We start from the raw sequence: 22,242 nt of genomic DNA on the forward strand, positions 1-22,242 counted from the left end.
GGGGGCAGAAATCTGGTGCCTGTGTAATTTTTGCTTACAGCGCCGGGGCGACGGGTGTTGGAGCAGCCAAGCATTGTTGAACGCCGCGTCCAAGTTGGCCGTTTACAAGAGGAGCAGTTGGCGTGGCGGCGTCGAGGTCAAGTGCCACCAGAGCCGTTTGGAACAGCACAAAAAGGGGTCCGACGGCAGCTGAAGGAATCTAATTCACAATCAACTCTTCATCCTGACATTTTCTGCGCTGCCATGATTTTGGTTGCCGATCATCGGCGACGTTGCAGTTCCCCTTCACCCAGAGCTTCGCAGTTGCTTGCACATCCTTGTTGAAGGGTTGGAGGTCCAACGCCTTAGCCGTTTTTTGGCGGGTTTTGGGGTCTTTTCCAGACACAGCAGGCGAGAGTTGTTCATAGCAAAAGCCAGCTGAAGAGCCAGATGTTTCCCTCAGGATTTAATGGGGACCAAAAGCAGAGCTAACTGCTGCTCGTCGCTGTGCAGGTGAAGTGTACAGTGAACATTCTTCACCCCTCGACACGGGCGGGAACGCCGGCGTGAGAGAGGTGAGTTTCAACCAAAACAGTAAAGTTTATGGGCCGGGCAGCTGAAACTATAAAGCTCCACGAAGCCGAGGGGGCGGGGGGGGGGGGGGGGGGGGGGGCTGCAGATTCAGGTGATAACTCTGCAGGTTCACGACTAGGAGGACGACTTTTAGGTCGTCGCATTGTCAGTCAACACATTTTTATTATTATTAATAAATAAAAAATAAAAATTATAGCCACTTTAAACTCTGTGTACATCGGCTTGAATGTACTTATCATATTTGTTTGGCTTGCATGTATTACTGTAAATCAACTGAACTGTCCCGAACTTAACCAAAAGTCCCCTCGTTCTCATTTAGATCATTAGATAAGTGGACCTGCAGGAGAAAGGGACCGATCTCTGACGGAGATGTATATCTGTTTTTCCCGGGGAATGATCTTGACTCACTTAAGAATATTTAGGGGGGCGGGGCTGCGATCATCAGTTTGTATATGCAGGGGGAGAGAGAAAAAAAAAAAAAGGTCTGACTCACGGACGGCTGTGTTGGGTTGATTTTTTTGGTTTCCTGGTTTGAACATGTACACAATGTTCCTCTTTTACTTTTTCATCCGCCCGTCCTTTCACCGCTCCGTGGTCTCTTGTGCTGCGTCTCCGACGTTAGTAATGTCTCATCCCATCCCCGTCTCTTTGCGCTGCGGGAGCCTCGGAGCCAGGAGACTAATCTAATCATTTAAGGCCTGCTCTTGAGTAGTAAATAATGTTCTTGGCATATCACAAGGTGTGCGTGTGTGCGCGTCTGTCTGTGTGAGGACCATTTAGGTTTTTCTTCCACCTCATCCTTTCTGGTTTCGCCCCGCAGTCCCCCACACACCCCGAGGACAGCGGCAGCCCCCCGACCAATTTTTTGCGCCCCCCCCACCCCTCCTTGTTCTACAGTGACACACTATGGTCTATATTTCATGTCACTCCGACTAAACCGCCCTGCTGTTGAGATGTCCACTTTAAAGCTTGATGCACTCCTGGTGTATGGATTTGGCTGCCATGCCAGCAGAGCACTTTGCCTTGAGAGAGGAATTAAACCCCCAAGGTTTTTCTATGATAGATTAAATAGGGAGGGGAGCGGAGAGGGCCGGGCTCCTGCGAGGGGCATTACCCAAATATAGAGAAGCTGCCAAATGCCAACAGGGTGTGTGTGTGTGTGTGTGTGTGTGTGTGTGTGTGTGTGTTTGTATGTACATGTGGGCGGGTGTTTGCGTGCAGCGCAAGGACTTTCCCACAATGTGTGCGAAGCTGTGTGTCTGTCTGTTCTTTTGTGTGTGTGTGTGTGTGTGTGTGTGTGTGTGTAGCTTGTGTGCGAAAAAAGACGCAGTGGCAGAAGATTACACAGCAAAGACGTTGCCAATGAAAAGATCAGAATAAGAAAAACTTCACAATGCAGTTAGGAGCACGTTTGAAAAAGTAAACACTACTATCAGACACCACTAGTAATAGATAAACAGGAAGTACAAATGCATTTTACTATAAAGCGCAAAGATCAACCAAATGAAAAGAGCAATGTTGGTCAACAGTGAGCTGAATAACAGTAGCCTTAGTTTATCAGCAGTAAAATGATTTACAGTCATTTAAACTTAAACATAAATAAATTATGGTTTGTTGAGTTTCAATTACTTGTGTTTTATTTGTTCGGCAGTAAACCTACTCACCTGTGTCTTCCAGACGTTTTCCCGGGGTTCGGGGTGAGCGGAGCGACAACAGGTGGGTGAAGATGCGAGCACGCTGCCACTGGAGGCAGGGAGGAGGAGGAGGAGGAGGAGGACGACACGACGACCCCGGGATGGGGAATTACAGAAACGAGTGAGAGCCAGAGGAAGGTTCATTTTGTTTGCTACGACTCTCTTGTTTTGGTTGCTCGGGCCTAATGAGCAGCAATTAGACAGCAGCCAATTAACTCTGGCCATCAGAGTGAGACCGAGGGAAATGAGGGGAGGAGGGAGGAGGAGGAAGGAGGAGAGAGAAGGAGAGAGGGGGGAAGCTGGGGAAGGAGGGGGTGGGACGATAAATAGATGGATAAGGGACCTGGGAATCACAAGCGCTGTTCGTGTGTGTGTGTGTGTGTGTGTGTGTGTGTGTGTGTGTGTGTGTGTGTGCGCTCCAGCAGGGGGAGCTGTGCAGGCTCGTGTCACATAAGTGCTCTACATGACCATCTGGCTCTCGCCGTCGGGCTGGATGCTGAACTCACGGTTAACCCTCTCGCTGCCAGCCAGCATCTCCTCCACTTCCATTCATTCATTCATTCATTCATTCACGACCAAGCACCACCACCACAACAAATGAACAGATGCCATGCCGTCGACAGCGGAGGGGGGAAATGAACATCCTTGGCCTGGTTATTATTACACAAAACCGAATGAATGATGAACGGACACTTCAGACCACCGAGTCAAGAGATATGAATGATTGATGAATACATTGATGGAGACGCTGTGTGATTCTCTATCTTCTCTGGCGGCTCGTACTCACTGACAAGATTGTGCATCTGCCTCCGGCTGCAGATAAGAAAGCAAATGGTTAATTTTCTCATTCTGACTGCTGATGCAGTGTTCCAGCTGAACCCCTTGGAGAGTCACACACACACACACACGCACACACGCACACACGCACACGCACACGCACACGCACACGCACACACACGCACGCCGGTTGTCCGCTGCCCTCTCTTTAATTGGGCTAATTGAAATGCGAGAATAACCATTTTCTTGATTGCTCATTATTTTTTGGGGCAGTTTGAGACGTAAAACATCCCGTGCATGCGGACGCCAAAAGAGGCCGGTCCCCCCCCTCTCCCCCCGGATGACCCTGTTTGTCTGGTGCAGATGAATCTGACCCCTGCAGGCCGGGGGCCCTTATGTCCACCTGCCCGCTCGCTGTGCCCTATAGACTGGCGGGACTCCTTGCACCTTTGGCATTCTAGCTGCCACCTTATCCTCTGCATCCCCACCTCGCCCCCGCCGGTGGCCTCAGTGTTATTGTTTAAGCAATGGAGTCAAGTGGGATTTTTTTTTCCAGACGTCCTTGAGACAAATGGTGAGAGACCGTTTGTGCTTAAGTGCTCTTGGCAGGTCTACAGGTGGCTGGGCACCGTCGCCTTCATGTTCTTGGCCTTTCTGCAAACCCCCGAGCAGGCTCCCTGGTGGCCCTTGGCCGTGACAGGAGCCTCCCCCGGGGGCGGCCTGAGCTTATGAGGAAGAAGGTGGGGGGCAAATAGAGAGAGAGAGAGAGCGAGAGCAAGAGAGAGAGCAGATTTAAGGGAGTGACAGCCTGAGAAAATGTTCATATGTTATGCGTCTCTGTGACAAGGAGGTGAGTCATCCCCTCAAACACATACACACATACTGATGCTTTCAAGTAAGCATGCAAACACACACACACACACACATACTGTATAGTCTCATATACACTCACACTCACACGTACGTAAACACACACACACACACATACTGTATAGTCTCATATACACTCACACTCACACGTACGTAAACACACACACACACACATACTGTATAGTCTCATATACACTCACACTCACACGTACGTAAACACACACACACACACACACACACACACACACACACACACACACACACACACACACACACACACACACACACACACACACACACACACACACACACACACACACACACACACACACACACACACACACACACACACACACACACACACACACGTCGGCTAGACTGCACAGGGGCAGGTCACATGTTCCTCATCAGCGCCTGCAGGAAGCGGCCGCAGCAGTGTGCAGCAATATTCGCCTCGTGATGTTACTTCAAACATTCATCACATGTACACATAATGCACACGCGGAGTCATTTGCCTCGGAGGAACTGGGCGATTTCCTCATTAACTCCTCCAAACGTAATGAGTCATTGAACCGAGTTCCGTGGCTCTTGTTAATTATGGCCCCCCCTGTTCAGGCAGCGCTCTCTCTCTCTCCATGGCAACCCAAAGTTCTGCCTGTCACCACATGAGAGATGAGGGGGGGGATAAAGACATTTTTTCCCGTTATGCTGTCAACCCGGCGCGCACAAATGTATTTTCCCCTCCTCCTCCTCCTCCTCCTCCTCCTCCTCCTCGTCCTCCTCCTCCTCCTCCACAGGGCCCCGGCCGAGGGCGGCGCTGCTGATCGTTTAGCTCCATCTGCTGGAGGACGTCGAGGCCCAGCTGCAGCCTCCCGGGGTCGGGATGCAGAAACACGGAAGACTTGACCCCAGCAGCATCGACACTCACATGTTCGCGGTTCACGAACAGTGAGAGAGACCTGTGTGGTAATTGCAGCCGAGAGAGTCGGAGTCCACATGTTGACCTCCCCGAGGTCAACCTCTCCCACTGGGGAGCATTTTCTTTTTTTCTATTTGGAGAGGTCGGAGTGATTATCACGACATCATTTGTATGCAGATGAGCTGTTCTCAGTAATTAATTTATTATGGGCGGGCGTTGTCTTCTTCCTACAGTAAAAAGGGAGCTCGAGCTAATGAATGTAAATGACTGGAGTTCAGCCTGAGGTTTGTGTAAGTTCACTCTGAGGCGCGTGACCGGTGGAGTCAAAGTCAAAAATGGATGAGCGCTGGCTGTCACTCAAATTTCTGTGTCGTGTCCCAGAGGGGAAGCTGCCAAATGAGAATTTTTTTTTTTTTAATTTTATCTCATAATGCATTATTTCCTTGTGTGTAAAAGTAAGAATAAGGATCAGTTTGGTCCTTAAAGGCTCCAACGTGTGATCACTGTGGACGCCAGCGTATTTCCTGGTAATAATCTTTTTCGTTTTCTTTAAAGGCTTCTGTGGACCAAAGCCAAGACGAAAATGCAGTCTGCACCTCAAGAGACCTGGCAGGACACTTCATTGTGGGGAAACAAGCACTCAGGTCATGGACTCGGTTTGTCATTGGCCCTAAACGCACGCCTCCGCTCGCAGAACACAAGATGAAGGATGCATCCCCCACTTGCCAGTCGACCAGCGCCTCTGGCCTTTGTGCCACTCGTCCCTCTAAAGTGCAGTTTGAGGCGTCGCACGAGGGGTTTTATTCATCGGCGGAAGTCAGTTTGACGGATTGTTGTGGGCGAATCTGCCTCTTCATTTTTCACAGTGTGCGACTATCACTCAACACGGCATAATGATCTTCAGCGGACATGGTGTCTGATCTTTTACAGTGACTCAAGGTATACAAGCAACTAAAAACCCTGTCATTTCCCATTTTATGCAACTTTTTTATTTTATTTGACAAAGTTTCTTTGGAAATTGATATTCACAAAATGAATTGTCATACACTAGAACTCTTGTGTTTTGTTCACAGTAGATTAACTGTACTTGCTCATTATTTTGGGGGTTTTATGTTAAAAAAATACATAATAATTGCTCAATCAATCCACCGTTTCCTTCACCTCATTGTAGAAAAGTACCGATGTGGTAAAACTTTACTTTGATGCAATTTACACTGTGAACCCCAAATCCACCCGTGATATGAAAAGTGATTGTTGAGTCTCTAAGTTGAGTGAGGGAGTCGGGGTTTACTGTGATGAAAACACATGCATTGTTATCAAAAGAAATGGGGAAATATTACATGTTTTATAGGTTATATCAGTTACAGATGAAGGCATATACAGTGACTAATGTTAGGAAAAAATATAATCACAACAAAAAGGACTTCCATTTTGAGAGGATGTTGCTAGTAAATGTACAGTAAACACCAAACGTACAGTATTTAATACTGTAATACAGCTATGGGAACCTGAAGGAGACTCAACTACAGCATAAAGTTGAAAATATTAGGTCTTTGACAACATTAAGATACTGCTATAGACAGATAAATATATAGAAATACCAAGATATATGTCTGTAAGAATAATAAAACTGAACACATTCTGTACAACGCGACAAAGTGGGTGAGAACTCACCATTTGTCCCCTTTTTTCAGTTGCCATATTTCACAGGATTCCAAAATGCTTGTTTGTTAATTGTTTGTTTCACCATTGTACCTCCTAAAGTTGTAGCTTGCAGGCTTGGGTTTTGCTTAATCTACAGGTAAAAGCTCACACACCATCCTCATTAAATAAAAGCAGACAAGTATTTTTAAGTTCAGTTAGTGTTAATTGTTAAAAGTTTTAGTTTCCTTTATCGGTACTCACCTTTCCCACCATGTGTTCCGGGAACAAAAGGAGGAGGTGCTCGAACACTTCCTGTATTCATACCCTTGGTGACATCAGCAGTGATGTCACTGGGGGCAACCATTTTTGAGGGGAGGTGTAGTAGTGTTTCATAGTATTATTTGCTTTATTTTGTATGAATCGTGGTTGGCAAACTGTTCATTGTGTGCATCTGTGGCGAGTGGAACGATACACCTTTAATTTTATTGTCAATTGGTAACATCCATATCCTTGCTCCCAGAAGGGGCGTGGTTAGCGGAGATGGTACAGTCTGGGCTCACCTGCAATAGCCAGTGGACATGTAGTGGAGAATTTAGGAGCCAAAGAGTCTGATGTTTACCTTCAACTTAATATTTACTTTTACTCAGGTATTCGTGGAGGTGGTGGAGACCAAAGACGGAGCTAAGAGAGAGCGGATGTTGGTGAGAAAAATGACTTTAAATGTGTGATAATGTTGCTCTGTTACTGGCTCTGTAAGTAAGCAGCTGTTTGTGACACATGACATATGAACTTATGTCAGTGGTGTGTGTGTAGCACGTTGAAGTAAAGTGTCTTTGGCAAAAAAAACCCTGTGTAAACAAAATATGGCCGGGCTTCTGTATCAAAAAAAAAAAAAAAAAAATCTATTGTATTTTCAGTGTAATTTGTGTTCTCCATCTCCGGAAGGATTTCCTGTATCTTGTCAGAAATATGTGTCTCGCGGGGAAGAATGTCAGTGAGACATGAGTCTCTGTGATTACAGATAAGTCCCCGTCTGCTACGAGCAGGAGAAACTGTCATCAGGTGAGGAAATTCCTTCCAGCGCGACGTAATAATCTCCACTGCTGCTGCGCCGTGCAAACAGATATTTCCTACATCCCCCTGTCAGCTTGTACTCGTTACAAAACCGTGCCCGCGTGTGCAAAGTGTAACATGAATATATACCGAGATGTATCGTTGCACTCCCACACTGGAGTGTGGGGACGCTCTGCCTGGAGGACGTCAGGCTCCGTATGACTCTGTGGCCGCACCATCGAGATAAAGAGCAGCGTTTGACCTGGACACAGGGCAGAAATGTGACACACACACACACACACACACACACACAGCTGACAGCTCTGTTCATGTAATAACATCCACAGGCAGGACTCCACAAAGGGATGACGACGATATGGAGATTCAACGACTTTGTCTCTTCCAAACACACACACACACACACACACACACACACACACACACACACACTTGTATTCTTTCCACCACAACGTCAACGACACTTATTTTGCTTGTGAAACAGCTTGAATTTTTATTTCCAAAAAAAAAAGTGTTCTTGGGGAATATGCATAGTTTTACCATGACAAATCAAATACACACACAGCACATACATGGATACAAAAGAAGGCTATACGGACACGGGCAACGGCGAGCCCAGCAGTTGTCTTTACTTTGGTAAAAGCGACGCATGAGTAGATATTAGACACAGACAGGAACACGATTTGTTCCCCAGTACATATGTTAAAGGAACAGACTGACGTGCCGAGAAATACGAAGGTTTGCTGTCAAACTGAGAATCAGCGGAAGAAGTTCTGTCTCTAGATGTTTGTACTGTGCGGACATAACGTGACCTGTGATCTACTGACCTTTTCCTTTATTTAGCTCCAGAGCAGGATATATATTTATGATATAATCAATGTGATATAGAGTCGATTTACTAGATTTATCTTTTGATCTGTTGCATTTTTGGATCTGGAGCACATTTCCTTTATATTTGTGTTTTTACTTTTATATGTTTTGTCCTGGGGGGGGGGCAAATTTACACCTCCGACAGACATGGAACAACGCGAGCATTCATGTGGAGTGTGGCAAATGTAAGTCTTGATATTTACTGCCTTTTTATTTTCTTTTTCTTCGCTCTCCGCTGTCTCTCGGGGGGACACGTCCGTCTCCGCTGGCTGCTGAATGTCCCCCCTTCGTTCACCAGCCACGGTCGCTAACCGCGCCGGCCTGCTGTTCGCGGCCGAGGACGTAGTGCACGGTGGCGTTTTTAGAGCCTTCCTTGATGAAACCAGTGAAAGCAGTGGGAGTCAAAAACCAAAACAATAGCTGCAGGTCTACAAAAGACCAAAACAATAAAGCTCCACGGAGCCGGAGCGGAGCCGCCGAGGTCGGCCGATAACTCTCCGGGCGTGCCACCGCGGTCGGCCCCTTCCACATAAAAGTGGCCAACGATCCATTGTTAAAATGTGATATAACATCGATAAAATATGGATTATAACCAACTACAAACTATAGGCCGCATGGGACTTCGTGGAATGTGTGTGGATGCCGCTGCACTAGGCTGCAGTTTCCCCCCACCGCACTTAAAAGATCAAATTGATAATGAATCGTCACTAACGATGAATTCAGTGTGAGACAGCAAACGCACCTTCCTCAACATTTGGGCCCGTTCCTCTGCACCAAAAAAAAACCCAACCCCAAACCCAGCACAGAAACACAGGTCATGTCGCTGAGCCGCTTCAGATTCATTCTAATCACAGTATCAGCATCACTTTCTTCATATGTCGTGAGGCTCTGTGATCATTCTTTTTTTTTTAATAGCGATGTGTTGAGGTGCAAAAAGAAATTAAACAGCTCAAAGAAAAATAGCAGTCCTGTAACGCAACTTTAGCACCAGATGGTTAGATATATAATGTACCATAAGAGTCCAGCATTTTTTTCTTTTTTTATATTAAAGCATTGCTTATCATATGGCTCCAATACAAGTGGTCTACGCACACTGTATATATTAAAACATTTGTCAAAAATCCTTCGAGAGATTACACAACCTGGGCATGGATTTCAAAAAATCTCTATATGCTGAAAATATCCACCTCAGTGCGACCCACCCCTCTCACCACAGACCACGTCTTTGACTGACTAACGGCTGCTCGCCGCTTGTTCTTTACAGCATTTTTGGTTTTGACTTTTCCTTCTGACACTTTGTAACCGCGACGTTCCACGGTGAAATGAAAGCGTGTGACGCAACGAGACCTTTCGTCCTCATTGTCTGCGCGCGGGAGCTACACCACCACCTCCACATAGTTGGCGGGGTAAAGCCCCTCCCACCCTTCGTCCTTCATCCCCCGGCACCAGCCCTGATCGTCCTCGTCCTCCACCTTCAAAAACTCCTCGCCTGCGGAGAGAAAGACGTCGGACATTTTGTTCGTCTAATATGCAAGTAACTATTATTGTCGCTGTCTACTAAAGAGCTAATTCTTTTCCCGATGGCTCGCTTAGTCCATAACAGTTCCAAAGTGACATCTTCAAATTATCCAGTTTATCCTAAAAGCAGGCTAAAACTAAGATGTTCAATTTGTTATCAATGAAAATCATATTTTCATTTTTGCACTTCTTTGAAAATACTTATCTACAACTTATCAATTCCTACTGGTTAAATTGTGCCAATCAACTAACCAAGCTCTGAAAACACAATAGAGGATAATTAGACTATTTAAATATATGTAAAACCCATTTTAAATGACTGTCATTTAATACAGTAATATGGAGAATGTTGCATGCTGTTTTTAATTATCGCTGTACTCTGTAGTGGGGCTTTGGCGATGTGGCTACCTGCTTTAAAGGAGAGCTCATCCGTCTCCTGGCCAACGTAGTCATACAGAGCTCTGACTCTCACTCCTCCAATCATCACGCTGGAGGAGGGAAACGTGACGGAGAGACAAAAAGATCAGCAAAACACAACGGCTGCACAGCATCGCCTGGGTGCAACCAGATAAACCCCTGCACAACAACTTCCCTCTGGGTAAATCTGCATCACAGCTTTTACGTAAACGCACCTCCTCTCTATTGTTCCTTTCTTCTCCACGTCTTTCTTCCCTTTTTTGGCTTTCTTCGGAGGTGTCCATTCCTGGAATCCACGAAACACACCGTGAAGCGCACCAATAAACACCCAGTGAGGAATAAGGCGTTACTATAAAAATGTGCTATAAAAATAAAATGGTGGACAAAAACAAACAAAAAAGGACCTGGAAGTGCGGCCAGTCGGTGGGCATGCCAGGCCCGTGGGTGTTCTTCCACCAGCGCAGGTCCTCTTGCTCATCGATGGCCATCAGTGTGTTGTGGAGCTCGTTGTACACGGCTCTCACGCTTAAACGAAAAGGGGGAACTCGCGATTAGACCTGAATCCATCATTTTTTGAAAAGGAAAGGTCAACTTTCCTACAAACTCGCTGGAAAAAGAAAAAGTTATTTCTCCTCTGTGGGGAAAAAAGACGTTTCTTGCCTTCGGTCCACATTCAATCAGATTCAGTTCGATGCTATTTGTGTGTCAAAAGATACTTTATTTCGATGCGCTTATCATATTCCAGAGAGAAATCCAACAAACACTTGGAAAGTGGAAAGTAGAAGAAAAGGCCTCCAACAGAAACCGACTCGGGGTCGGGCGACCTTCTGCCTCGACCGGTTGTCAAATGATGTAGATTCCAGTTGAGTACGTCAAATTTTTTCAATGTCAGTATTTTTATGGGTTTTTTTTGGAAGTCAAACATCTCAACATTCAACCTAAGAGAGAAAAAGTGTTCTGATTTAATGCATCATAATCTATAATAAATAAAATGAGCAGGAATATGCATCAGGGGCATAGCATCAGGGTGGGCAAAGGAGGCAATTGCCTATGGGGCCCCAAGGGGCCCCCCAGGAATGGCTGATTACGTTAGTCCACAGCAACAAATATTAAGTGAGAACAACCTATAAGATCGTCTTTATAAAGGAGGCTGCAACGACACCATGCTCAGAAACCACAGATTCGATGTAGGGCCCCCCCTGGGCCCCCAAAGTCCCTTGAAACGCCCCTGAGTGGCATGGTATTCAATTTACATTTGATTACACTCTAATTAAAGCTATGTCAAAAACCTATTTCTAATTGGCACATAATCTGCTTCCACTGCCACCCGGAGCATTTTGAGGATGTGTTTGAGTGTTATACGTAAAAACCAAGCAGATTAATAAAGTGTATAATTCCTCTCATTTGCCCGCTGTCCCCCTGTGGTTCCCTCAGATTGTATATAGAATAATGAAGTCGTGGTTGTTGGCTATTACTTTCTTTAATAGAGCAGAATGAGTCCGTGGGACACACGCATGTGCTTATCTGCAGTGGAACGACTTTTAATTAGGGGCTAAATTGAGTCACGTTATTGATTTGGACACACTGAACGCTAAGTACACAGCCAGACTCGAGCTAAGGAACCGGTTTCTACCTGTTTACCCACACACATTGATGGTCATCCAATCAGCGGAGACGGCATCCCACTCACCTCTCGTTGTTGGTGATGTCCAGATGTTTGTGGATGGAGAGGAAGGCCTGCTTGAGGAAGACGATCCTCTTGCGCTCCTCGTCCTGGGACTGGTCAAAGATGGACTCCATCTCCTCCATGTAGCGAGGCGCGTAGCGGTTCACCTCCTCCAGGACTTTCTCGTAGCGGGCCCGAACCTGCAAAACACAAATGTGGATATATAGTCACATTTCCACACACTGATGATCACACTCACTGACCAAAGAGGTTACCGTTAGTCCCCCCGACCCCGACCCAACCATGAAAGGCCCCGGTACCTTCTCAGACTCCAGTTGAGCCAGCTCCCGCTCCTCCTGGATCTTCTTCTGCTTGTCGATGGCGACGTCCGGGTTCCCCTGCGCGTGGGCCTCCCGCTCCCTGGCCACCTGCTCCTTGCGGCTCACCTTGTGGTACGCCCTCCTGGCTTTATCCAGCTGTGGGGGAACCGAAACGTACCGCTTGATATAAATGTCCACAGTAGTAGATTATGGTATGGAACATTTTTGATAGGCACGACTTTACACCAATATGGCAACCATACCCTTCACTGAAAAGGCACTCCAACCTAAAATTGAGATGTTCCTGCTTTCGGAAAAGCATCTTACTGATACCGAGAATAAACTCATTCCTAAATAGCGATGCATTAAGTCCCTGTGGTCTAACTATAGTCATTGAGTTGACGCCACTACTTAATGAGTGGCCATTAGTGATTCTGCAGTCACTATTCGTACGCTTGGAGTATTGATTCCCTGAGGTGCCTGTGTATATTTTTGATGCAATTCTGCCTCCTCTCGTCCTTCGCCGCTCTCAAATCACAGAAAAAGTTCACAGATTGAAGTGGCTGGTTGCTTTTGAATGCAAAAGGAAGAAGAACACGACACTACACATGGTGCAGTGGAGACGGACCTTCTTGAGCCGTTTGGCCCACGGCTTCTGGGCCCGTGCGAAGCCCGTGTCGGTGTCCTGGGACTCCTTGAAGCCTCCGAATAACTTCTTGTGGAAGGAGTCCTTCTGCCAGGTCCGGACCTGGTCCCCGTCCTCCGACACCAGCGAGCGACAGATGGAGGCGTGTAAGGAGGCTAGCCGGTCGGCGGAGGACAAGAAACACTGCCAGGCCTTCATGAGAGATCCATACAGAGGACCTGAGGAAGGAGGAGGAGGAGGAGGAGGAGGAGGAGCATAAAAGTCACATATTGTCAATCGGTATGATCTTTTATGATCCTTGTTTTCATCGTGCAGCAGAGGCTCAATTCGCCGGGGGTGGCAGTCACTGTCACTCACTGGAGTCCACTACCGGCTTCCACTTGTTGCTCCACTCGCTGAGCTGCTGCGCGTACTGCCTCTCCACCCGAGCCCTCTCTTGGAAGCACGCCACGATGTCATTACAGGCCTGGAAAGCGTCTTCCGTTCGCTTCACAGTGGGCTGATAGTTCCCAGGCTGCCAGGACACAAAGAGAGGGGGGAAGATGGACTGTTAGCACAAGATGAGCAGCAGGAGGCTCAGTGGACTCTGTGCGCGTGTAACCCCTCACTCAAATACGCAACAACCGCGTCTCTCTCTCCTTTGCAATGGGAAAGATATTCACAGCGTCTTTTCTTTTCAGTTGCATCATTTCGATGCCAGCGAATACAGAATAGCACATCTGCCCACAGTTTATTCCTGGCAGAGTGGAAACAGCATGCGGATCATAAACTGAATTAGACACAACTTATTTAGAAACTGAAACTGAACACTACAATAATTCAAGCCAGCGAGACTCTTCCACTCTTTACTATTACTACTTACAACTGCTATCATCAATTTTTAGAAATTATTTTTCTACTGTTTCTATGAATTGTACCTCTACTAGTGATGGTATTATTGCCATATTAAAAATACTGCTTCAACCACAGTTAAACCACATCTGCCACTGACTGCAACAAGTTGTTGCAGGTTTTTTTCGTACAACATTACAAAAAAAGCAACAAAAAGGTAGAAGACAGTGTTGAAAATATGGAGAGATTATTAAAAGTCAACGGCCATGGTTTTGTGCCCATGATTTACTCATGATTCCACCATCAAAACCTGGCAACGCAGTGGGACTCCAATGACATTAGAGGAATAGATTGATTTGTTTTTTGGCAGATAGTTCCGTCAGAAGATTGATGCCACTCTCACACCAGTACACAAAGTATGAGTTAGCAGCCGGTTCATTTATCTCAGCATGAAGACTGGACACACGGAGGGGGAAGCCGTCCGACGGTACGAATCTGCTTCTAGAGCTTGGCCCAGAAAAAATCGCTAATCCTGGCTCCAGCTAAATAGTTCACCGTTGAGGAAGTGAACGTGCGTGTTCCCGGAAACGTTGAACCTCTTCCTTCAGCGGCTGCCCTGCTCCAGATACGTGTCCCAGTGAGCTGCGCCACTTCGCGAGCATGCACCAAACCGTGGCCAGGAATCCGGAAGAGCTAAACAGGATGCAGCCGGTATCAATGTCATCAGTTATATACCCGTGTCAACCTTATGACTACCTATTGGCCTCGGAACTACAACTTGTGCCGCTCCTATTTGGACTCAGGGGGACTCCTCCCCGCCTGTCCAGATCCCCGTCTCCTGTCACAGCTGCGGCCTTAAGGTCGACGCCCCTCGTGCCACAAGTGACACTCTGCCGACATCGAGTTTCCTCTGGCAAACTCCGATGACGGCAGGGGCCCGAGCGGGGTGTGGTCGCCGGCCACGAGGAGCGAGGCCCGGCCTTTCAGAGCCAGACGGAGAGACGGAGAGAGAGAGGGGGGAGGGGAGGAGGACAGGAGGGCAGCAGAGGCAAGGCCCCGAGTGTAATAACATATCTAAACCAAGTGTGTTGTTTGTGGATGTGGAATTTGGAAATCTCTCTGCAATTTTCCTGGCAGCCGCCGTCAGCTCCTGCTCAGCGCGCTCACTCCTAACTCGCCCCCTCTTCTTCCCTCTCCGTCAGACTTCTGTCCGTGGAGTCGCTGACGCGCCCCGAACAGCCGGTCGAAGCGCTTCTCTCGGAGACGCGGCATACGCGTTGTCGCGTTGCGTTAAATCGTCCTCGGGGCCAATGCACTCAGTGTAAATACCATGAAATTGACCAAAAACTAAGTGCAGCGGGGACGGTGCTTCCTCACGGCTGACATTTTTTCCCATCAGCCACTTGGAGCTCCGGTCACTGGTGTTGTGAATGCCGGCTCGCCGACGGGACAGGCTAAACTCTCGTCTTCAATCATATTTGTTACGCCCACACCGGGACACTGTACGTCTGCCTCATAACTGACGCCGTGACTCTCTGCGTGCTTTCCATATACGCTAAGTCCCCAGTGCACAGCTTCTCCCTTTGCCAAGTTCTGTGTGATAAGATGCCACTCCCTCCCCCGAGAAACGACAACTGCTCGTTCTCACGTGCTTCCCACAATCCCTCTGTGTCTGTCAGAGTCCGACTGAAGACTTGAGTCTTTGTATTTCACCTCTAAGTGAAAGGTCCTCGATCCGAGCGCTGCTCCTAACTGGTGCTTAATTAAATGCAAGCGAATTGGAAAGGTCAGTCAGTTAAGTCTGTACATGATGAAAACAAGTTGCTGTTACTGATTGCAATTAAAACACAAATGTGCATTTTACTGCCACAGAATTTACTTATAAACTTATACTAATTACTGATAGATATTTCTTTTGGTATGTTCTCAAGTCTTAGCTATTGTTCGGTGTTGTACATCCAGCTCCTTTATGTCCTAATTTGAATGCACTGTATGGCATACATATTTGACATATGAATCCTTTTTTCTGATCTTTTGGTTTCTGACTTGTAAGGACATTTTCATACCACAGGTTTTAAGTGTTTCATGCTGTAAAAAAAATTGTTTATATCACGGAACTCAATGTTCTTTTAATGAAACACTCGTTTTTCCTTTTGCCCTAATCAGAATCAACTGGGGGGCCAACTTATCATCAGTGTCCCTCCCCTCCCTCCTTCTTTCTCCTTCTCTCTCCTCCTTCATTTTCTCTCGGTCGGCCTCTGTTGTGGTTTTCACCGAATCCCCTCACTTCGTCTGCGAGTTAAACAGAAACAGCTGAGGAATCCGGTGTGAGGCCAGCAGCGACGCTGCGAAGACTCAGCCGGGCCAATTTCTGAGGCAGATGCAAAATCCGCTACCAGGACGATCTGTCCGAGCAACCGAAATGCGGCGTCAAAGGAAAATGGCCACTGCTCTCTGCTGGAAACAATAATTAAAGAAAAATCACATTTCACAGGTAAATCTGACTATGACTATGATTAACTTCTTCTACCTCTCGTGACATTTAACTGTTAGGTTCTCAGGATTGGTCAGCTGATGTTTTGTCTTTTGTAAACCTCTTGTGATGGTGACAGCGTCACTGTTTCTTGTCTGTCTGGCTAATGTAAGAACAGCAGCAGTGATACTGGTATATTGCAGCAGAACTAGTAGTTGTCATATCCGCAGCGTGCCAGATTTTAAATTCATCTCCTTCAGGCCTTTAACAAATCTCCATTTCACGAGATACAGCACTAAACAGCAGATTAATATATAAATGATAATAGACACTGATCAATCTGGTCAAACATTTATAAGGCCTGCCGCAGATTAAAAACACATCATCACATTCTGTTTCATACTCGAAAACAGGAACCAAATGATCTGCGCAGAGGACCGGAAGAAGGTCACGACACGAGAGCGTGGCCGTGCAAGTGCGCTGATGGCGACCACAGAGCAAAGGGGGACTCGAGTGTCACAGCCACATGTATCCATTAGTACAAATTGGCCACTTGTGCACTCCGCGCGCGCTGTGATCCATCACCTCTTGGACTGACTTTGCAAATACAAAACAGGAGAGCTTAACGTTGCAGTGTAACGACAGACGGCCCCTTGGAGAACGGAGACAGGAAAAGGGGCCTGGAAACACGTCCAGCACAGCGGGAGGCTGCCAAAATTACAGGAGGGGGGGGGATGAAAGTGGGGCAGCAGCCCGTCGAGGCCGGCGGGAGACAAAGCCAATATTAAAGTGGTGGCACGCACAACTTTAGATATACTCGGGCACTTTGAACGTCGAGTGTTTACAACGCGGCGGCTGAACAGAGCTGTGTCGATTCAGCGGAGCACCGGGGGGCCCGGGGGGCCCGGGGTGTTTGTTGCCGTCGCCGAGTTTGAGTGGTGAAAATCCGGCACATTTAAAACAGGAACAGTCTCTGGGAATGAAATAAGTCACTGACTTTTCTCAACGTATATGAGAACAGTTATGCTGTGAATCAGTTTATCTTTTGCTGTCGGTATGTTTCATCCTGTCTCATCACATTCTGTGAATTATTCCTAATGGGCTGTAGATGGAATACTCTAAGGCTTCGCTGTGGCGTTTGTGGTTTATTAAGGAATATGTACATGCATTATTTAATTATTATCTAATTTATTGTAATTATGTTTCTTTAAATCTTTGATCTTTATTCCATCTAGGAATAATAAAATTTCTAAGGGACAGAGCAGCCATTTAGCTTAGCTTAGCAACTAGCTCCCCAAAGAATTCTGGCGTCTTGTCTCGACCAAGGTACTTCACACCATATAACCTCCTCTAAAGCTTTAGCATGCCATTCATAAGTCTCCCCATTGAACGCTCTACACCAAAGACTAATTCCTAAAATGGTAAAACTATTCATTCAAGTGCTCGTTGGATGAATCCATCTGCCAAACTAAATGTGATGTTTAAAAAAAAAAAAAGGTCAAATGCCAACCAGCCGCTACTGAAACGTTCCCCTTATCCAGCAGAGGACACGACAAATGGGAATCTACCAAGTAGCGAAGCAGAACACTGCAAACGGAAAAAAAAAAATGAATACAACATGTCTCGGATCCCCAGAGACGTGACCCCTGAGCAGACTCCTTTGTCGAGCAAGAGCAGGCCATCAAATACCTAATGAGCCGGATACTACGACAAAAAAAAACAACTCTGGGTGCAGTTGAAGCCAAGCAAGGCAGCTCAGGGTGCACAATGGTCACGGTTCACGTTTAAAAAAAAAGAAAGAAAGAAAGAAAGAAAGCACCGCCTTGTTTACACTGATACGTCGCCCGGACGCCAAAACTGTTCAGTCTGTTTTGACTGGAAGGTCACAGAGCCTGGAGAGAGAGAGGCGAGAGCTATCTCGTGTATGTCCCCGTCCCAACAGAATTCAAAGAGGCACACACACACACACACACACACACACACATGGAATACACGTTGTCTCACCATCCAGAAGCTGCGATTGTTGGCATCCTCGGGGTTGGTTTCTGACGGCAGCGTCGACATCCTGTTCTCTGAGAGATGAGCAAAGAACATGTGATTAGTTTAGACTCTGGTATCACTCCGCCTGTTATTGAACGCACTGACCTCTCGCTAATCCACTTCCACACATCGGTAATGAGAGTTCTGAGGCATTGCAGCCGCAGCATCTCTAAAGAAATATATATTTCCGAAGAGCAACTCTTTAAAAGACGCTTTCCTTTTGGGACGTTCTTGACCGCGGCAACATGAAACCGGTTCGACGTTGCAGCTGATTCGGTGCAAGCCAAGAACTGCACTGATAACAGTTCATTCTCACGTGATTATCTCTCCCACTACGTTGTGGACAACCATGAGACCAAAAACACAGCCAAACATTCCTTGCACATGTGAATCAGCGAAGAACCACACGTCCCTCGGGAGGCCGTTCCCTCTGATGCAGTGGGTTCCTGTCAGACATACCCCACAGGACTCATCTCCTCATCATCTCATCCTCCATTATGTTTCGCAAAAATGCTGCCTTTTGCTCATAGTCACCACCCTGCGGTGTTCAGGTGTTGCGGCTGACTTGTCGTGTCTTTCCAAGTCCAAGTACTGCACCTCCGGCTTGTGACGGAGACTGTAAATAATGATGGACCTCACAACAGCTCCCACGGGGGGAAGCCAGAACATTTTGTTTGGCCGCAGTGAAGGTCATAAATCTCCTTCATGTCGGCAGATGGGACATGGACCAAATTAATGAAAAAGTACACGTCAAATGGAATGTTCCCAAAGATGGTTTCTGTCATTTTAGATAGTTATTTTCACACTGATGTATGATCAAGCATATTTACGTTATTTGATGAGGTCAAAACTGGGTGAAACGTCACGATTGACAGCTGAGTGTATTGTTGGGACCCCTATACAAAGACTCTGGTTCCAAATGAAGGCAAAAGCACAAGATGGCAGCACCCGCGTATCCCGGATACTTTGGTTTCATCTCTGCACAACGACAGGAAGTGGAGACGCGTCATCCACGTGTATTTACAGTCCATATGGTCCGTAATCCTGGCCTAATGATAATCTCCTCGAGGGGCAATGACATGAGGGCATGATATCCCTTAAAATAAATGCACGCCCACATGTTTCAGGAGGCTCTGTGCAGCCGTCAGAGATGGAAGTTGACCTGCAGAGTGAATTTGAACCGGGAGCCGTACAGTGAGTCTGATGACGACACCGGCGAGGGCGAGCTGTCGTCTCGCAGCTTTCTCCAGGCTGTGAAACATGAGCCGTCCTAAAATAAACAGGGGCTAAAGGTCAACACACATACTATCGTTCGCATTCGCTTTCCTCCCATGCTGACGGCCCCTGTCTGCTCTTTTATTATTGCAAAAATGAAACACCTGCGCTCTCACACCAACAACAGGTCACTGAAATACCCGTCAGTCCCGTCCCACATTCGACCCACACGCCTTGAGTTTCGTGATGACGCGCACTCAGTTCCATTTTCTGAAAGTGAAACATTTTTCCGGGTAACACATTTAAAAGCGCACTGCGGCGTTCTTGCCCTGTGGTGTGTGTTTGGTTTTTTTCCGAGCTTCTCGGTGCACCCGTCGCTGAACTCCACCCAGACAGAGCCTCCGTGTCTTGCCTGGTTTTGCTTTCCTCCCCGCAGCTATCTCTCCTCACCCTCCGGTTCCAGGCACAATTAGATTCAGTGATTTCCCTCCGCGTCCTGCTGCTGTTCACGGGGAATCACATGCTCGTCTCCAGAACACAATGCCGTGCCTCTCCCTGTCTGAATCTTCCCCAGTCGCCTTGACGATTACACAACCCTGACTATCTGCAGGAGGTCACACAAAATAATGAATCGCCCCCAACCCTCCCCAGCCACACTTTTAACCCTTGACCTCGACTTCCTGTCCCATCGCCGACTGTCTTTCCTCAGGGTACGACTGTGTCGGAGTCTTCGGAGGAACGTGGGGGGTTGGGGGGAGCTCGGCCTTCCCTACCGATCTTCAATTAATGTGATACATTCCTGCAACTTTCACCATGTGGCCTCCAACCTTTCTGACAACTCCATGAAAGATTAAGCCTGGAAAGAAAACTCCATCCACTTGCACAGCTTTCAAATGATGATGACTTCATTCTCTCCATACGCATCATGCTTCAGTTTTGTCTATATCTAGCAGAACCAGTTTGATGGCCGCATGGGCCTCTCAAATATGATTTCATAGCTTTTACGATCAATTTAACTGTCCTCTAAAAGGATGGGGTTGTCTTGATCAAGTCTTAAATTACAAATATTTAATAGATTGTAGTTGACTGCAGTTTGGAAATGGCTCTCTGTGTCTCTCTCAGACGTATCTTCTAAACATGCTGAATTTCTTCTAGCTACAGAAGATGAAAGTAAAATATGTATCGTGTGCATCCCTTTGCATGCCACTTCACTGCACTGTAAGTACAGTACAGCAGAGGGAAGACTATCCGACTCACCAACTACAAGCACAGATCTGACTCCACCATGGATTCCTCCAGACTTTTTACGATCTCCTGGTGGGTTCAGACAGGAAATTTGGTTCCCCCCCAGCTTTCACAATCCTCGCAGCGATCCGGTCACTTGCATTGGTCCAGACTTTTCAGCTTCTAAATCGCCAAGTGTGCCCTTAAAAATACAATAACCAGCTTAACCTGACGCTCAGTTGGGTTCTCAAAGCCCATCTGGAGCTTCCAACCAACCAAACTCCTTCACCCCTGTATTCTGAACACACTCTGGCACACTCACTCCCTCACTCCTCCCCCTGTCCCCATTTCATCTGTCACACATAACTCAACACACACACACACACACACACACACACAAACACACATGGGATGGGGGGAAATATTTAGCAACATCTGAACACACAGAGCAGAAATAGAAGCTCAATCACTCCATCGGATCTCTCTCTGTGAAATGCGGCCGTTCGGCCCCGGCAGGCTATCACAAGTTCCTTACCTCTCTGAATGTTGGGGCCCTCTCTGCTTCAACACCCCTTTTTTTTTTTTCTCTCCTCCTTTTGTGTGGCCGGTCACAGCTTCTTATTTCTCTAACCCAAACTGTGTGCAGCAGACTCCTCCGGCTCCTTCCCCCTCCTGACTCGTCTCTCCTTCACTCTGCTCTTCGCCCTCTCCAACTTTGATTTTCCACTCGTTGCTCCTGCTCTTCCCCTTTCTTTGGCCCACTGTTTGTGTCAGATGAGTTGGCTTCTCCCCCCCCTCCTCTCCTCCCTCACACCCTCCCTGGCTCCCTCCCTCCTACTCTTCTCTCTCTCTCTCTCTCTCTCTCTCTCTCTCTCTCTCTCTCTCTCTCTCTCTCTCTCTCTCCAAAACAGCTGCAGGAAACATACTCTCTTGTTCTTTGTACTTCACCACTTGTGCCGGAGATCGCCCCTCGCTTCTTTGCTTTCATTCAATCGCGTCACCTCCCTCGGAGTAGTGTTAATAAAGAGCGCCATATTGTGTATGGGTGTTTTTTGGGGTGTTTTGTATGTGTCTAGATGACTCACATAATAGCTGAGTCACCCCACAACCAGAGTCTGTGTGTGTGTGTGTGTGTGTGTGTGTGTGTGTGTGTGTGTGTGTGTGTGTGTGTGTGTGTGTGTGTGTTAACAGGCCCATTAACTGTGCTTCACCATTTTACAAAGAAGCACAAGGCAGCATGACCAGATAAGGGAAACTTCATCCCCCTGTGCTTGTCTTCAAACCCCCTTTTTCCTCCCCACAACATTCCCCCTCGGGATAGTTTGCTATAGGCCTGCCTCCACAGCTGGAGGACACATCCGGTGTGTGTGTGTGTGTGTGTCTCTGTGTGTGTGTGTGTGTGTGTGTGTCTCTGTGTGTGTGTGTGTCTCTGTGTGTCTGTGTGTGTGTGTGTCTGTGTGTGTGTGTGTGTGTT

The 22,242-nt window shown here is 47.2% G+C and overlaps 1 protein-coding gene across 3 annotated transcripts; it reads right to left on the reverse strand.

The window, feature by feature from the left end:
• Positions 1-8,015: 8,015 nt before the first annotated feature.
• Positions 8,016-21,541, reverse strand: si:ch211-51c14.1 (protein kinase C and casein kinase substrate in neurons protein 3). Of its 3 annotated transcripts, none has more exons than XM_035616045.2 (10): positions 21,304-21,541; positions 18,294-18,361; positions 13,343-13,499; positions 12,968-13,203; positions 12,340-12,495; positions 12,044-12,219; positions 10,758-10,878; positions 10,569-10,639; positions 10,345-10,424; positions 8,016-9,907 (listed from the first exon to the last, which is right to left on the reverse strand). In XM_035616045.2, the coding sequence occupies exons 2-10, from the start codon at positions 18,351-18,353 to the stop codon at positions 9,795-9,797; spliced, it is 1,170 nt and encodes a 389-aa protein (XP_035471938.1). In that variant the 5' UTR covers positions 18,354-18,361; positions 21,304-21,541; the 3' UTR covers positions 8,016-9,794. The 3 variants fall into 3 exon arrangements, with proteins under 3 accessions (XP_035471938.1, XP_035471939.1, XP_035471940.1); XM_035616046.2 differs by lacking the exon at positions 21,304-21,541 and adding an exon at positions 20,802-21,072; XM_035616047.2 differs by lacking the exon at positions 21,304-21,541 and adding an exon at positions 19,957-20,063.
• Between the last annotated feature and the right edge of the window lie 701 nt (positions 21,542-22,242).

Source organism: Scophthalmus maximus, chromosome 17 (genome assembly GCF_022379125.1).
Source record: "Scophthalmus maximus strain ysfricsl-2021 chromosome 17, ASM2237912v1, whole genome shotgun sequence".
In the NCBI taxonomy this organism is placed as follows: Eukaryota; Metazoa; Chordata; class Actinopteri; order Pleuronectiformes; family Scophthalmidae; genus Scophthalmus; species Scophthalmus maximus.

Bases quoted from the DNA above. Each gene is read 5' to 3' on its own strand.
- si:ch211-51c14.1 (XM_035616045.2), bottom strand. From the start codon at position 18,353: ATGTCGACGCTGCCGTCAGAAACCAACCCCGAGGATGCCAACAATCGC. The intron at 12,220-12,339 runs GTACCGGGGCCT...TGTGTTTTGCAG, and splicing joins CTCAACTGGAGTCTGAGAAG to GTTCGGGCCCGCTACGAGAA. The intron at 10,879-12,043 runs GTGAGTGGGATG...TTTTCGTTTAAG, and splicing joins GACATCACCAACAACGAGAG to CGTGAGAGCCGTGTACAACG.